Raw genomic sequence first — 14,879 nt, 5'->3', positions numbered from 1 at the left:
TGTCTGTCTTGGCTTTTTTATTATGGCCGTCTTATCTCACAGAGACTGACCCTTGTTTGCTCTCCCTTGCAGGCTCTTGAATCTGTTCTACAATGGAAAAACTGCTTTTGTTTCTGCTGTTCATTGGCGTAGCGGTGCGAGCTCAGATCTGCCCCAAGCGCTGCGTCTGTCAGATCTTGTCTCCGAACCTCGCCACCCTTTGTGCCAAGAAAGGGCTCTTGTTTGTTCCTCCCAACATTGACAGGAGGACCGTGGAGCTGCGGCTGGCGGACAACTTTGTTACAAACATTAAAAGGAAAGACTTTGCCAACATGACCAGCCTGGTGGACCTGACGCTGTCCCGGAATACAATCAGTTTTATCACACCTCACGCGTTTGCCGACCTGCGCAATTTGCGGGCTCTGCATTTGAACAGCAACCGATTGACTAAGATCACTAATGACATGTTCAGTGGGCTCTCCAATCTCCACCACTTGATACTGAACAACAACCAGCTGACTTTAATTTCTTCCACAGCTTTTGATGATGTTTTAGCTCTCGAGGAATTGGATTTGTCTTATAACAATCTGGAAACCATCCCTTGGGATGCCGTAGAGAAAATGGTCAGTTTGCACACTCTCAGTCTTGACCACAACATGATTGACCATATTCCTAAGGGGACCTTCTCCCACCTCCACAAGATGACCAGGCTGGACGTCACATCCAACAAACTGCAGAAGCTGCCGCCTGATCCGCTCTTCCAGCGCGCTCAGGTGCTGGCAACCTCAGGAATTATCAGCCCCTCGACATTTGCGCTGAGCTTTGGTGGGAACCCCTTGCATTGCAACTGTGAGCTTTTGTGGCTGAGGCGCCTTTCCAGGGAGGATGACCTGGAGACCTGTGCCTCTCCTACGCTGCTGTCTGGCCGGTACTTCTGGTCGATCCCTGAGGAGGAGTTCCTCTGCGAGCCGCCGCTCATCACGCGGCACACCCACGAGCTGCGGGTGCTGGAGGGGCAGCGGGCAGCCCTGCGCTGCAAGGCCCGGGGTGACCCCGAGCCAGCAATCCATTGGATTTCACCCGAGGGCAAACTGATTTCCAACGCCACCAGGTCCACGGTGTACGACAACGGGACGCTCGACATCCTTATCACCACGGTGAAGGACACGGGCTCCTTCACCTGCATTGCTTCCAACCCCGCGGGGGAGGCCACGCAGACGGTGGACCTGCACATCATCAAACTCCCCCACTTGCTGAACAGCACAAACCACATCCACGAGCCTGACCCCGGCTCCTCGGATATCTCCACATCCACCAAGTCGGGCTCCAATGCGAGCAGTAGCAACGGGGATACTAAAGTCAGCCAGGATAAGAAGGTGGTTGTCGCGGAAGCGACGTCCTCCACGGCTCTGCTGAAATTCAATTTTCAGAGGAATATACCTGGGATACGTATGTTTCAAATCCAGTACAATGGTACTTACGATGACTCCCTTGTTTACAGGTAAGGCAGCCCCAGCCTGCCCGTGTGGGACCGTGCTGGGTGCTTGGTGCTGCCGTGTGGCCTGGCCTGGGCAGCCCCTCTGCTGCAGTTCCTGTGCCATGCCAGCTGAGCAGAGCCCAGCTCATGGTGGGAGCCTCAGGAAGGACTTGTGCCATTTCTACTCACAAATGAGAAAATTACTTAGAACAGTGTTATTTTTAGGTAATCCAAGTGGACCTCTAATCCTCTGAACTGATCTGAGAAAGGTTGTGAAGGTGGATGGATTAAATGGTGCCTAATGTGCTCAGCTTTGTGGAAGCACAGGGAGGACAGTGTCTGTGAGCATGTTCCTCACAGCGCTTTCTGGTGATGCCTGTGCAGGGGGGCTCTGTGCTGGCAGGTGTAGCTGTTGCACCCTTCAGCACTGGCTTTGCTTGGTCATTTCTTCTGTGAATTTCTCTATCCATTACTAGGACAAGGGGTGCTGGCTTTAAACTGAAAGAGGGTAGCTGTAGATCAGGTAACTGAAAAAAATTCTTCCCTGTGAGGACAGTGAGACATTGGCACAGGCTCCTCAGAGAAGTTGCGGGTGCCTCATCCATGGAAGTGCCCAAGGCCAGGCTGGACGGGGCTTGGAGCAGCCTTGTCTGCTGGAAGGTGTCCCTGCCCATGGCAGGAGGGTGAACTACATGGTCTTTAAATGTTGCTTCCAACCCAGGCCATTCTGTGATCCTGTGATTCCACGTTTTTGGTGTGGTGGTTCTAATGGGGGGCTCTGCTATGCTGAGCTGTGCCTTGGCAGCGACTGCTGCTACATGGAAGGCCAGGCAGAAGCAGATGGGGGGATGGAGATCAGCCCCACGGGGACCGTGGACAAGCCATGGTGGCGCCCAGCACGGCCTGGGCTGCCCCGCAGGGTGGGAAGGTGCCGGCGTGTCCGCCAGGTTCATTCACACTGGTTTCCTTCTCCCCCAGAATGATACCTCCCACGAGCAAAACCTTTCTGGTCAACAACCTGGCTGCGGGGACGATGTACGACCTGTGCGTCCTGGCCATCTACGACGACGGGATCACCTCGCTGACGGCCACCAGAGTCGTGGGCTGCACGCAGTTCACCACCGAGCAGGATTACGTGCGCTGCCACTTCATGCAGTCCCAGTTCCTGGGTGGGACCATGATTATCATCATTGGTGGGATCATTGTGGCGTCCGTGCTCGTGTTCATCATCATCCTCATGATCCGCTACAAGGTGTGTAACAACAACGGGCAGCAGAAGGCCACCAAGGTCAGCAACGTGTACTCGCAGACGAACGGGGCTCAGATCCAGGGCTGCAGCGGGGTGCTGTCGCAGTCCATGTCCAAGCAGGCTCTCGGGCACGAGGAGGGCATCCAGTGCTGCAAGGCTGCCAGCGACGGCGTGACGCAGTCACCGGACACCGGCTCCAGCCAGGACTCGGCCACCACTACCTCCGCTTTGCCTCCCGCCTGGACTTCCAGCACTTCCCTGTCGCAGAAGCAGAAGCGAAAGTCGGGGCCAAAGCCCGGCAGCGAGCCGCAGGGCGAGGCTGGCGGCAGCGCCGAGCCCCAGAACTCGAACAGAAATAACTCCACGGCCCTGCAGCTGGCCAGCCGCCCCCCCGACGCGGCCCCCACGTTCAAAAGAGCACAATCCAAGCCAAGTAAGTTCCTGACGCTGCCGGCCGACGCGTCCCGAGCCAAGCGCCGGCGGTCGCTGGGCGGCGAGCTGCTGGAGCCCCGCGGCGCCGGCCTGCGCTCCAAGCGGAGCATGTCCATGAACGGGATGCTAGTCCAGGCAGACTGCGCCGGGGCCGATAGCGGAAAAGCAACTTTCTCCAGTTCTGAGTGGATATTGGAAAGCACTGTGTGACCTGCTTTTTTTTTCTTTTTTCTTTTTTTTTTTTTTTTTTTAAATTCTTATTTTAACTAAAACCACCAAACATTGTGTGAAACTCCCTTTCCCAGGGAATTGGATTTGGATGTCCACTGCTGTCTCGCTGATTAATGGCTTGTTCATGCGGGGTTCTGTATAAGCCACCCAGTGCACACGGGGGTTTATTTAGTTTTCGTTTGGTTTTATTTAATATCAAAACCGAAGGCAACATTCAGAGATTAAAAAAAAAAAAAAAAAAAAAAAAAAGGAAAAAAAGATTAAGGGGTGAAAAAAAGCACGAAACAGCACCAGTGCCTTCCCTGCTCTAGGACTGGCTTCCTGGTTCTGCGGTAGCAGAAAACAAAAGAGAGAGTTTTCACAGAAAAAGCCTTTTATAAAGGAAATGCAATTTCCTCCAAGCTAACAAATAACCACTTCTGGATCAATCAGTAAAATGATATTTTTTAAACCGGTCAGACTGTATATTTCTTTTCCGTGACAATGGTGTTGCCTTTGTTTTTAGGCAGATGCTGTACAGGAGCAACAACGCTGTGTTGTTATGTTGTGTAAAATAAAATATTCACTCGGTACGCCAGCCAGCCTCGCGGTGACTGCCCCGCCGGAGCCGGGCCGTGGTGCTGCAGAGCTCCCACCGTGGGGCTGGAGGAGCACCAGGAGGCACCGGGGCGCGGGTCATTCCCCTGTGCCAGCTCTGGGCTCTGGCTGGTGCTACTGGAGCACTGGCAGCCCACAGCGGCTCTCCCTGCCAGGTGTCTGACCCTGGTCCCCAGCGCCCAGAGCCCGCGGTGCCGGCAGCGCCCTGTCTGTCCTGCAGCAGCGCCCTGTCTATCCTGCAGCAGCGCCCTGTCCTGTAGCAGTGCCCTGTCCTGTAGCAGTGCCCTGTCCTGTAGCAGCACCCTGTCTGTCCTGTCCTGCAGCAGTGCCCTATCCTGCAGCAGCGCCCTGTCTGTCCTGCAGCAGCCCCTGTCTGTCCTGTCCTGCAGCAGCACCCTGTCCTGCAGCAGCGCCCTGTCTGTCCGTCCTGCAGCAGCGCCCTGTCTGTCCTGCAGCAGCGCCCTGTCTGTCCATCCTGCAGCAGCGCCCTGTCCTGCAGCCCTGCGAGGGAGCGGGGCTGGGGCACCTCGGGGCGCTGGCACAGCTGAGCAGGGCCGGGAGCAGGGCCAGCAGGCGGCCAGAGGGGCAGAGAGGTGGCCAGGTGGGCAGGTGGGCAAGCAGGTGGGCAGGCAGGTGGGCAGGTGGGCAAGCAAGTGCCCAGGTGGGCAGGCAGGTGGGCAAGCAGGTGGGCAGGCAGGGCTGCAGCCGGCAGGGTTGTGGCCATTCGTCACCTCAGCTGGTCGGGCATTGATGGTAATCTCCTGCTGTCCTAGACTCCTGGGCCATATTTCCTCTGAGCTTTATGGTTTGGTCCAGTTCTTTTCAGTCCCTGAGTGCATCGAGGGCCCGGGGGATGATGGTCTCACCTTACAGCTGCTCTTAATTGTGGTGCCTGTGGGATAGAGCCATTTTGGGCCACTCTGTAGGGACAGAACCCCACAGCAGCAGGGGACAGCAGGCACAAATTTCGTTGTGTGGATGGCAGCTGCTCTGCTCATTGTAAAGGGAAGCCTGCAGTTAATATTAATTAAACTCATATGGTCATCATATTCAAATTAGAGACAGCTTAACTCTGAATATTTGAGCATTGTGCATTCTCAGATGCCAAATAACAGGTTCAACAGATTCTTTGTGGCCATAAAAGAGAGAGAATAGTTAGATTTTATGCCCTGTATGCTTGTTCTTGGGGGCACAGTAACCCAGGCAGGTGCCTGAGGCCAGCCTGGCTCCACCCAGGGCAGCAGCCAGCCCCAGGGCAGGTGAGGGGGAGCATCTCACCGTGGGGAACAGCCCCTGGCACCCCATCTGTGTCCCCAGGACTCTGCAGCGTAGGGCTGATGCTCTTGGCCAGTGTGGGTTGCTTTGAGTGATTTTCTTGCCCGTCACGGAAGAACAAAGTCAATGAGGGTGGTGTAAAGGACCTAAAAGGAAGAGGCTGCTTCATTTTTAGAAACCCTTTTTGCTTCCCTCAGGAAATGCAGAGACCAAATAGGAAACAAAGCCTCAAAATGAGAAAACCTGCTTCCTGCTGGAAAAGTTTAAAAAATTACAATAAATCCCTCCTTGGATTGCTGTGCCAACCCATGAGCACTGCATGAACAGAAGGGAGCTATTAAACACGTGCTGTCGAGGACAGGGGTGGCCTGGGCTGGCAGTCTGGTGACAAGGGCTTGGCCCAGAGTGGGTCAAACGTGAAGGTCGGAGCCCCAGTGAGGGACTGTGCTGGCAGAGGCACCTTCCCCCCAGCCTGGGGTACAGGGAGAGTGTTGGAGGTTTGCTGTGGAGTGGTTGGGTTTAATCATGCATTTTAAAAACATCAGATGAAAATGCTTTTATATGTTGTCTAAAACTGGACCCAAATCTGTGTGATGTTTTGTGAAAGTGCTAAAATACTAATGGTGTTTGTGGTTCAAGGAAGTTTATTTTTCTATTTGTAGTTTTTCACGCCAAGGAATAATTTTTTAAGCACTGCAGCTGATGTTCTGTCCATGGTGCCTCTGTGTCAAGCAGTGTGCAGGGACCATATGGCCCTGTGGTTTATTTCTGCTGATAGTGCAGGAAAGGGGATCTGGGCAGCCAGGGGTTCCTCTCGTGCCAGCTTCTCTCCCTGGCTGACAGGATCATTCATCCCTTGGGAATGCCCTGGGCATGGAATCATCGATTCCCACTGGAATAACTGTGCAGCTGGACATTTGTTTTATTCAGGCTTGATTCAAAGTGTGGGAATACTCATGGAGGAGGAAATTCTCTGTCCTTTCTGTTCTGCGAAAACCGTAGGTTGCCAACTGTGAGACAGAAAAAGTGCTGAGGTGCTCCTGGATCAGAATAACACCAGGTTATTCCCCCAAACAGCAATAACTGCCCACCATAGGCGATGGAAGGGGGGTGTGATGTGCTGCGGCCTCAGCATCACCCCCAGCTGTGGAGGGCTCTGCAGGGACACGAGCCCAGGGCGCCTCCCTGCCCCTCAGGCCTTGCTGCCTCAGCTGGGTCTGCAGGGTGGCTGGCTCTGGAGAGTGGCTGGGCTCTGCACAGTGGCTGGGCTCTGCACGGTGGCTGGGTGGCTCTGGAGAGTGGCTGGGCTCTGCACAGTGGCTGGCTCTGGAGGGTGGCTGGCTCTGGAGAGTGGCTGGGCTCTGGAGAGTGGCTGGGCTCTGGAGAGTGGCTGGGCTCTGCACAGTGGCTGGCTCTGCAGGGTGGCTGGCTCTGCACACTGGCTGGGCTCTGTGCAGTGGCTGGGCTCTGCACAGTGGCTGGCTCTGCACAGTGGCTGGCTCTGGAGAGTGTGTGGCTGGCTCTGGAGAGTGAGTGGCTGGCTCTGGAGAGTGGCTGGCTCTGGCTGTCACAGAGGCACAGACCCCACGGACCTGGCCTGTGCCAGGTGTGGTGCCCGGCACGGCACCCAGAGCCCCCAGTGACACCAGCCCAGCAGGAGGTGCATGTGCTGGGTTTGCTGGCTGTGCGCCTCAGCGCAATCGGCTCATTCACAAGAGCCAGTGTGAGGGCTGCTGCTGGGAAGAAAGGGCAGCTTGGCTTGGAGAGAAGGAAACTTGAAGGGGAAAGAGCCAATGTGGCACATGGCACATCAGGGACTGTGTTTGCATTAAAGTGAACAGAATCAGCTCCAGGTTTTGTGGTGCTGTGTCACCTCAGGTCGCTTCGGGAACTGCACTTTGGGAGTGTCCGGGTCAGGAATCTGAGAGGTGAGCCCCGGCTGGTGTGCCTGGCTTGGTGTGAGCTGGTTTTCCTCCTGCACTGCCAGGCTGCTGCTCTAGAGGCACCCGCAGGGGTGTGTGCAAGCTGTGCCACCTCCTCTGCAGGGGAACTTCCCACTGGGGGCAGGAATGAGGAAAACCAGGCAGGGTTGGAGCCCAGCCCCCTCGGTGGGCACACAGGGACCCTCACCTGGCCTCGGCTCCCGTGGCCAGTCTGTGCTGTGGGGGCTGTAACCCACAGCACCCAGAGATGAGTTTGAAGCGGTGCCTGGCTGGTATTTGCACATGGCAGTGGCACACCTGCCCTCCCCCAGGTGAGTGGGGCTGTGCTGGGTGCCAGGGGAGGCCGGTGCAGTGGGACCAGGCGAGGTGGTGGAACAGCTGCCCTAGGGGCTGTCCCTGTGCCCTGGGCTTGGTGTGGGGCAGGACAGTGACACATGGCACACCCTCATTGCAGTGACCTTTCCTCGTGCACGCAGTCCTTAGGAGGGTGGGTGCTGTGTCTGTGCCCACCTGCTGCCCTGCTCTGGTGTCCCCAGCTCTGTGTGAACCCCTGGCAGTGTGCACAGTTGGAGTCCCTGCCGTGGGCAAAGGCTTGGCCTATGCAAGGGCAGAAGCAAATCTAGAAAATGGAGAAGTCTCTGGTTCTGGAACAATGAGCTCTCCTGGTTCTGCTGGGAGTTTTGGGGGCTGTCTTTTTGGATTTTCCCTGAAGCAGCAGCAGCAGCAGCAGCAGCAGTGCTGTGCCTGCACTCCCTGATGGTGACAAGACTTGTGGCAGAGGTGTGTGTGGAGACATTGGGGGCTGTTAGCCCTGTTTCTTGTTAGCCCTGTTTCTTGTTAGCCCTGTCTCCTGTCAGCCCAGTCTCCTTTAGCCCATTCTCCTGTCAGCCCTGTCTCCTGTCAGCCCATTCTCCTGTCAGCCCAGTCTCCTTTAGCCCAGTCTCCTGTTATCCCAGTCCCCTGTCAGCCCTGTATCCTGTTATCCCAGCCCCTGTCAGCTGCCATGCTCTGCTGCCCCAGCCCCTGCAGCACACGTGCCACCAAGTCAGCGGGTGCCAGGGCCGAGGGCAGGGTCTGCTGCTGCTTCCTGCCCCTGCTGGCTCTGTGGCAGCTCCTGGGACCCCTGGTGCAGTGCTCAGCTGGCTGGGCAGCACTTCTGGGGCCCTTGGTGGTTGCTGTGTGCCCAGAATGGCCCCTGGCAGCTCCTGGGGCTCTTGGTGGGTGCTGTGTGCCCAGAATGGCCCCTGGCAGCTCCTGGGGCTCTTGGTGGGTGCTGTGTGCCCAGAATGGCCCCTGGCAGCTCCTGGGGCTCTTGGTGGGTGCTGTGTGCCCAGAATGGCCCCTGGCAGCTCCTGGGGCCCTTGGTGGGTGCCCAGAATGGCTCCTGGCAGCTCCTGGGGCCATCAGTGGGTGCTGTGTGCCCAGAATGGCCCTGGCAGCTCCTGGGGCCCTTGGTGGGTGCCCAGAATGGCCCCTGGCAGCTCCTGGGGCCATCAGTGGTTGCTGTGTGCCCAGAATGGCCCTGGCAGCTCCTGGGGCCCTTGGTGGGTGCCCAGAATGGCCCCTGGCAGCTCCTGGGGCCATCAGTGGTTGCTGTGTGCCCAGAATGGCCCCTGGCAGCTCCTGGGGCCATCAGTGGTTGCTGTGTGCCCAGAATGGCCCCTGGCAGCTCCTGGGGCTCTTGGTGTGTGCCCAGAATGGCCCCTGGCAGCTCCTGGGGCTCTTGGTGGGTGCTGTGTGCCCAGAATGGCCCCTGGCAGCTCCTGGGGCTCTTGGTGGGTGCTGTGTGCCCAGAATGGCCCTGGCAGCTCCTGGGGCCCTTGGTGGGTGCCCAGAATGGCCCCTGGCAGCCCCTGGGGCCCGTGCTGTGATCCCGCACCAGCGTGGCCTTGGCCATGGCAGGGCTGCTGCTGCTCACGTGCCCTCACTGTGTCTGTTCTGTCTCTTTGCGCAGAAGCCGGGGCCTCTCTGCAGGACACCAGCCCTTCTGCACTCCCCGACAGCGCTGCCCCCGATGCTGCTCCTCGGCAGAAAACAATCCGGTTCCAGCTCTCCGAGCACTGACGTTGGCACCGCTCCCGCCCTGCGAAACCCGTACTTGAACTGCAGCCCGGGCCGCGAGGCCCGCAAGGCCGGCTGCCTCCATGAACTGTCTTCCCCCTCACAGGTCTCCCAGCTCCCATCTACCACTTGAAGTCTAAAATACCTGTTTTTTCTGGTGTCCAAGTTTTTTATAACTAAAAATCATGATGAAAAACCTGGTGGCAACAGCTGCAGTCCCAGTCATGTTCCATGTCGCCAGTGGTGAGGTCACGAGCTGTAAACACGGTAGCTTCCATCACCTGAACAATAAATGTTTTACTACAATGGCATGGGCATGTTGGTTGATGCACGGGGTTGTGCCTGGCAGGTTGGTTGATCCAGAGAGACCCCATGGTGCCCAGGGTCTGTGCCCATGGAGGACCCCATGGTGCCCAGGGTCTGTGCCCATGGAGGAACCCCATGGTGCCCAGGGTCTGTGCCCACAGGAACCCCATGGTGCCGAGGGTCTGTGCCCATGGAGGAACCCCATGGTGCCCAGGGTCTGTGCCCCCACAGGGACCCCATGCTGCTTGGGGTCTGTGCCCACATGAACCCCATGGTGCCCGGGGTCTGTGCCCACACAGAGACCCCATGGTGCCCAGGGTCTGTGCCCATGGAGGAACCCCATGGTGCCCAGGGTCTGTGCCCACAGGAGCCCCATGGTGCCCAGGGTCTGTGCCCACATAAACCCCATGGTGCCTGGGGTCTGTGCCCACATGAACCCCATGGTGCCTGGGGTCTGTGCCCATGGAGGAACCCCATGGTGCCCGGGGTCTGTGCCCACACAGGAACCCCATGGTGCCTGGGGTCTGTACCCATGGATGAACCCCGTGGTGCCCGGGGTCTGTGCCCACATGAGCCCCGTGCTGCCCGGGCTCCAGGTGCCCAGCTGAGCAGGGTGAGGTAGGGCTGGACACTGCAGGAGCAATGGTGGGTGACTCCTGTGTCTCTGAGCAGTGAGCTGTGCCTGGCTCATGGCCCCTGGTGCCACTGGCCCTTGGTGACCAGCTGGGTCAGACAGCCGTGCCACCAGGGAGCTGCCTGGCTTTGCCCCTTGGTGCTGGGCAGTGACACAGGCTCAGGCACAGGGAGCCCCATCTGCCCTTGGGGACAGCCCTGGGGCTTTCCCACGGAGCCCCCTCCCTGTGCCAGGAGGGCAGGCGGCCTGTGGTGGGTGACCGCGCTGCAGGCTGCCCCAGCACTGTGTGCCAGGGGCTCTGGGGCAGGCAAAGCACAGAGCACCGTGTGCCAGGGGCTCTGGGGCAGGCAAAGCACAGAGCACCGTGTGCCAGGGGCTCTGGGGCAGTGCCAGCCCTAACAGCACAGCCCGGCGTGGGGGGACAGCTGGGGACTGGCCTGGGACTCTCAAGCTGCCCCAGTCCCTCCATCCACACAGCCCTGCCTTGTTCCTCTAATAAGACCAAAGGGGTTTTTGGGATTTTTTTTCTTTTCTCCCTTGTCAGCATTCCATCTGGCTCACAGATATAATTAGAGCTTTCTCAGAACAGTGAATCAGCCAGCCTTAACTTCAGGAGAGCAGATCACAGCTCTGGAGTGTTGTCACCAGGACTGGGCTGCCCAGATGGGGCTCTCCTGGTGCCACTGCTGGCCCCTGTCCTGCTGTGCTGATGAGGGACCTCAGCTGGGGCTCAGTGACTTGCCCGTGGCTTGTCTGTGGCAGCAGAGACATCAACACCTCCCCAGGACACAACAGTCCATGGAGGAGAGGCTGAGCTGAGCCAGGAGCCTCACCCATCAGCCTCACCCCTCCTATACTTCCTCCTCTGATGCCACAGACACAGGACTCACCCCGTGACATTGGCAAGGAGACCGCAAGCTTGGCACCCAAGGCTTGTGCCTGTGTGAAAAGTCCAGTGCTGGTGTCGCCCCACAGACCCCGGGGCAGATGCTCCATGATTCATCCAGGGCAGGGAATGCCATGCAGGGTGGGCACTTCAAGGGGAAGACCCAAGGCTTTGATCAGGGTTGGATCATCTCTCTTTTCCTCACCAAGCCTGAGCAGTGATGCCTCTGGCACTGCACACAGCCTGGATTTCCTGTGGATCACAGTAACAGCAGGTATTGCTCTTCCCTTTCCTTGCTGGGCAGTGCAAATGGGGTTTAAATTCTGGAAGGGGCTGAGCCCCAGACAAACTACCCTTCAATAAAATGTTCAGGGCATGCTGAGTCCACAGAGCCACCCCTCTCTCTCTGCAGACTGGAGTGACTCCCCCAGTGGAGTTCAGCACAACTGACCTTTCTTGGAGCAAGCAGGGGCACTGGGGTCTGCAGAGCAGCTGGGCAGAGCAAACGCCTGGCCCAGGTGTGTGAGGCACAGGAATAGCAGGGGCTGCTGCTTCCCTCTGGCATCCTGCGCTCAGCTGTGCACCTCGTGACACCAACGTGCTCCAAGTTCCAGCTGCACAGGCCACATCCTGCCTAGAATCTCATCCCGCATTACCATCACGTTATTCCCCTCATTCAGCAGCTCCATGCTCAGAGCAGAGCTACTTTCCCCTTGCTGATTCCTTTCTGTGTCCTTTAATTAATTGTCAGGGTAAGTTCCACGTGTCCGTTTGATGTTAACTGGAAATTTGGCTTTCATGGGGCAAAATGCACTGCAGTTGTGAGTCAGATTTGGGAAAAAACCCCTGGAATCTGTGCAGTAGAGTGTGCTTGTTTGTATGGTGCCCTGAGTGATGCTCTTGTTGGGCAAGAGGTAGGGGCTGCTCTGCCCAGGATGGCATTTCATCCATACAGGGTTTAGAGGAACAGCAACAAGCAAAAGTGACCTGTGGTGAGATCCAGAACTTGGAAACTTACTGAAGAATCATGCAAATCATCTCGGCTGCTGAAGCTGAAGGGAATTCCGGCTCAGAAACAGCCCTTCCTTGTCTCCCCGTGGCTCTGCACCGTCCCAGGCCAGCGGTGGCCACGGGTGGGCTCCTGGCCAGGTGGGCACTGTGATGCTTCAGGGGCTTCCTCACGAGCGGCCGTGGGCCTGACCCTGCCCAGGAGCACTGACCCCGCTCTGCTGCTCACCTCAGGGGCACAGGGGATTGCTGTGGGAATCGCTTCTCCTCACAGGGGACCCAAGGTGGGCTCTGGGGCTGGTGGCCAGGCCCAGGGAGGCTGGTGGGACACAGAGCAGCCCACTCCAGCAGCCTCCCGGGAGCCCAGGCAGCCTGGCACCCTGCTCGCGGGGTCTGGGGGCTGACCAGAGGATGCTGCTGTGAGGAGTTACCTTGTGCTGTTCCGGGGCTTGCTCAGCGGGCAAAGGATGGACACTGCAGCCCACCAGCATTCCCACTGCAGATGTGCTGGGCTGTGGCAGTCCTGCAGGAACCAGAGAGAGCTGATGGGAGTTTTCAGATTAAACCTTGTTTTCACAGAAATACACAGATTTATCATGGTCTAGTTCTGGTTTTGTTGGTTCTGTTTTCTTCTTTTTTAAGTAGGGGAAAATTAATTGAAGAAAAACTTTCTGTTCAGAGACAAATGACACCCCAAAGCAGATTGAGGAGCATCACTCTGGGAAGCAGGACTCCAGATGAGGCTGGATTTGCAGTGGGGGTGTAAATCTCCTTTTCCTTATCTGATGGAAACGACACTCAAAATTAGCAGACATTGCTGACAGCTTCCTTGGTCTTTTTCTTTTGGTTTTTTTTTTTTTGGTTGGATGGGAGTTTGTTGTTTGCTTTTAATCTCATGGAAACATTATGAAGCCATGGAAGCACCTCCAGGCAGCACATCCCAGCTGTCCAGGATGTCTGGGTCTTGGGGCAGCACAGAGCTGCTCCTCTGGTGTGCTGCCAGCTGGGCAGGGCATGTGGTCATGTGGGAGCCATGTCTGCTGCAATCCAGGACTGCCAGGGGCATTGTCATAGAAATCTGACACGCAGAGGTGGCAGCCAAGGCCAAGCTCATTGCAGGGCACCAAAGGGGCACTCAGGGGCTGGGAAAGATGCTCAGCTGGGCACATCCTGCTCACTGAGCAACAGCACACTCTGGGAGAAGTGGCACCAACTTCCTAATGGCAAAGGGAAGCTGGAGAGCCCCTGGGAGAGCCCTCCAGGGAGCAGTGTCCCTGTGTGAGCCAGGCTGGGGGCTGGCGTGGGGGCTCGGCACTGTTCCAGTCCCTGGGGCTGCCCAGGACGGGCACAGGCACAGGCAAGGGAGGACCCCGGGTGTCCCCTGGCACAGAGTTTGAGGCCAGTGGGAAAAAGTGTTTGGTGGTGGGTCACCCTTGAAGGGATCACGGTTTTCTGTAGTTTTTTCCCATAAATTCTCTGTGTGCACAGGACTGGAGCAGGGCTGGTTTGGCATTGGCACACGCCATAGGATGACTTTGTCAGTCTCCTAAAAGAGACTTTCTTTCCCTGGCTACCAGGCTGGAAAAGCTGGGTGAGATAAGGAGGAGGATGCCACCGCAGTGCTGTGTGCCTCATGGCACAGCAATCCCTTTTCCCAGTTACACTGGACACAGCAGAGTCCTGCAGAATGATTTCAGGTTGCAATATGCACCACCCCACGTGGGCTCATGCTGCTGAGGGGCAGTGACTGCACTGCTCAGAAACACTCATCCGTCTAAGTGGCCTCATAGTCATCCTCTTTATTTAGGAGTGTTCATCCCTGAAAAATGTTCTGACTCTTAAAGCCCCACAACCCCGCTGCAATTTGAAACAGATGGACTCTAATCTGTGTCGGGGCTGATGTCCTGTCACTGTCTCAGAGGCACAATGTGGGTAAGTCACTGCTGGGCTGGAACCTTCCCTGAACATTAGGGAGATGAGCAGTTTTTTGTGCCTCAGCATTTTGTGCCAGGGTTGCTGACGAGGCAGGGCAGAAGTAGGACTCTGGTCCTGCTGCCTCTCCAGCTGCTGGCCGAGTGGCTCAGGATGGATGTTGGGAGAGGCCTCCCCCTGGGCAGAGGGGCAGCGAGGGCGGTGTGTGGCACCTCTGTCCATGGAGGTTTTGGGAGCCAAGGGGGTAAAGCCCTGAGTGACCTGGCCTGAGCCCAGGGCTGCTCGGAGCAGGGAGCAGGGCAGGGACCCCGGGGGTCCCACCGAGGCAGTTCCTGTTTCTGGGATTCAGCATGCAGCAAGGCAATGGGGGTTCACCCAGACCCTGCAGAGGAGGGCATGGCACTGCCTTTGGGAGCTCAAGCGCTCTGGTGGCACTGGAGTTACCTGCCAGATGCCAAACAGCCTCTCCTTTCTCTCCAAGAGTTCCACGCTGCCTGTGCCACGTCCAGGGCAATGGAGCCTCGTGCCAGCCGAGGAGTAGGGGAGATGAAGGTGCTGGGAACCAGCTGCCCCCCACAGAACAGCCCGGCAGCCACAGGTAGGGCTGCCCAGCACAGAACAGCCCAGCACAGAACAGCCCAGCACAGAACAGCCCAGCAGCCACAGGTAGGGCTGCCCGGCACAGAACAGCCCAGCACAGAACAGCCCAGCACAGAACAGCCCAGCAGCCAGAGCGTGGGGCTGTCCCAGCTGGGGCTGGGCAGGCAGTGGGAGGCAGGGAGGGAGGAGAGGCCGCTCCTGGATTTTGGGGTGCAGCTGCTCCAGGAGTGGCAGCAGGGTGAGCCCACGGCAGTGACAGGCAGAGATTT

The 14,879-nt window shown here is 57.6% G+C and overlaps 1 protein-coding gene across 4 annotated transcripts in view; it reads left to right on the top strand.

The window, feature by feature from the left end:
• The window catches only part of LRFN5 (leucine rich repeat and fibronectin type III domain containing 5), a 40,324-nt gene extending 30,769 nt beyond the window's left edge, over positions 1-9,555 (top strand). For 3 of the 4 annotated variants that reach the window (XM_038139054.1, XM_038139055.1, XM_038139056.1), the window contains exons 2-3: positions 73-1,480; positions 2,435-4,215. In XM_038139054.1, coding sequence (XP_037994982.1) covers positions 93-1,480; positions 2,435-3,347 — 2,301 coding nt within the window. In that variant the 5' untranslated portion in view covers positions 73-92 and the 3' untranslated portion in view covers positions 3,348-4,215. Of the gene's footprint in view, positions 1-72; positions 1,481-2,434; positions 4,216-9,137 lie in introns of those variants that run through there. The other variant, XM_038139057.1, reaches the window with a different exon arrangement.
• The last annotated feature ends 5,324 nt before the right edge of the window (positions 9,556-14,879 follow it).

The sequence above is a fragment of the Motacilla alba genome, chromosome 5, assembly GCF_015832195.1.
Source record: "Motacilla alba alba isolate MOTALB_02 chromosome 5, Motacilla_alba_V1.0_pri, whole genome shotgun sequence".
Taxonomy (NCBI): domain Eukaryota; kingdom Metazoa; phylum Chordata; class Aves; order Passeriformes; family Motacillidae; genus Motacilla; species Motacilla alba.
This window is presented reverse-complemented; position numbering and strand designations above follow the sequence as displayed.